The sequence below is a fragment of the Propithecus coquereli genome, unplaced genomic scaffold, assembly GCF_000956105.1.
Source record: "Propithecus coquereli isolate 6110/MARCELLA unplaced genomic scaffold, Pcoq_1.0 Scaffold121, whole genome shotgun sequence".
NCBI lineage: Eukaryota > Metazoa > Chordata > Mammalia > Primates > Indriidae > Propithecus > Propithecus coquereli.
This window is the reverse complement of record NW_012136192.1, coordinates 4,290,927-4,292,460: the sequence shown is the minus strand read 5'-3', so window position 1 is coordinate 4,292,460 and position 1,534 is coordinate 4,290,927. Positions and strand designations below refer to the sequence as shown.

The 1,534-nt window shown below is 36.4% G+C and overlaps 1 protein-coding gene across 1 annotated transcript in view; it reads left to right on the top strand.

The window, feature by feature from the left end:
• Positions 1-1,112: 1,112 nt before the first annotated feature.
• Positions 1,113-1,534, top strand: part of LOC105827487 (chromosome unknown open reading frame, human C17orf112) — a 24,928-nt gene continuing 24,506 nt past the window's right edge. The window contains exon 1 of the mRNA XM_012665678.1: positions 1,113-1,118. Coding sequence (XP_012521132.1) covers positions 1,113-1,118 — 6 coding nt within the window. The remainder of the gene's footprint in view (positions 1,119-1,534) is intronic.

The following is a 1,534-nucleotide window of genomic DNA, read 5'->3' as shown; positions in this document are numbered from 1 at the left end:
GTACACTGATTCAATTGTCAATCTTAGTGTTACCAGCCTCCAAGTGGAGGTTTTTCCAATTTCTTGGTGATTGTCAGGAAAAGAATTTCAGGATGTACCATGTAAGCCAAGAAAGTGACAGCTTTTTTGAAGGTGAAAGTACACTTTCAGGAAACAAGAATGGGCAGCTCAAAAGAAAGCAGCTGCCCTGAGAGGAAGTGGTTTAAGATCTTTTGTAGCTTTATTAATTGAGGGAAGAATATTCAACCCCAAGGGTTGGCTTTTACTAAGAATTTGGGTAGTAATTCCTAGAATTGGGTTCCCTCCCATTTTCATACTTTATGTGGTTATCTTGGAATTGTCATAGTGATTTCAAGGACAAAGAAATTTTAAAACTGAAATTTAAATGATATTATAATTAGCCAAATTTCATGTAAGGTGACAGGGTTACAGAGATAGCTGACAAGCTGATTGAAGCCTGTTCTTGCCTGTGGTTATCAGCCCCTCTAGCTAGCTTCAGCTTGAAGGTTGTTTCCTTTAACACTGGTACCCAATCTTCAAACCCCTGCTTCCAGTCTCAGTCATGTCTCATGTAAGTGCTGTCTCATTAAATGAAGCAAGAAGAGTCAAAAGAATCATGAAGAGATAAAAAAAGTAAAAGGCAAAAAAAAAGAAGAGAAGTGGAAAGAGAAGACGGAGTGAAGAAATGACATAAATTTAATATCAATTGTCTCTTGATTAGAAGTGCTTATTTGGGGACTACATTAAAATTCTCTGTATGATGGGTTAGTCCAGTTCTGTATGTGTGGAGAAAACAAATGCATAAAGTTTTTCAATGAGTGATACTCATTACCACACTAGTACTCAAGCATAGTCAATTCCCAGTTAATTTGTCACAATTAACCAGCAAATCCCAAGTAGGCCAACAAAAAATGCACGGGACCTGCATTTTTGACTTATCCAGCAAAACCTATTGTGAAAGAGAAGGTATAAGAAATGAGTTATAACACATTTCTCTGGCTGTTTGTTTTCTCTTTACAAAGTTAAAAGGAGAAATTTTAAGCCCTTTTACCCTACCAGTGGTCTGCCTTACCTGAAACAGTGATAGAGTTGCCTGATGCATTCGGAGCCCAATGCAGGTAAGTGTGTACATATGTGGATGGGAATTTGGGATTCCCTCCCACCAAACTTTTTTTGGTATTTATAGATGGTTAGCATTCTTTCTGCCATTTATCCTGCATTTCAGAGCAAAGCTAGACCTATAAACTGTAATGTACAACAACGTACAACTTGTGGTAGAGAACATTTCTCAGGATAGGAAATAATTTACAGGTGGTCAGAAGAATAGATGTTGCTAAATTTTATATTTTTCAGCAGTACCATATATACAATTTCTAGCATATTTTGTATTTAATTAGATTCAGTGGGATGACTTGAGAATATAAGCATTATTTTTCCTTTTTTCTTCTTCCTTACTCCTTCCTTTCCCTTCCTTCCTTTCTTCCTTCCCACCTTCTTTTCTCCCTTCTTTCTTTTAGGAAATATTTTTCAAATA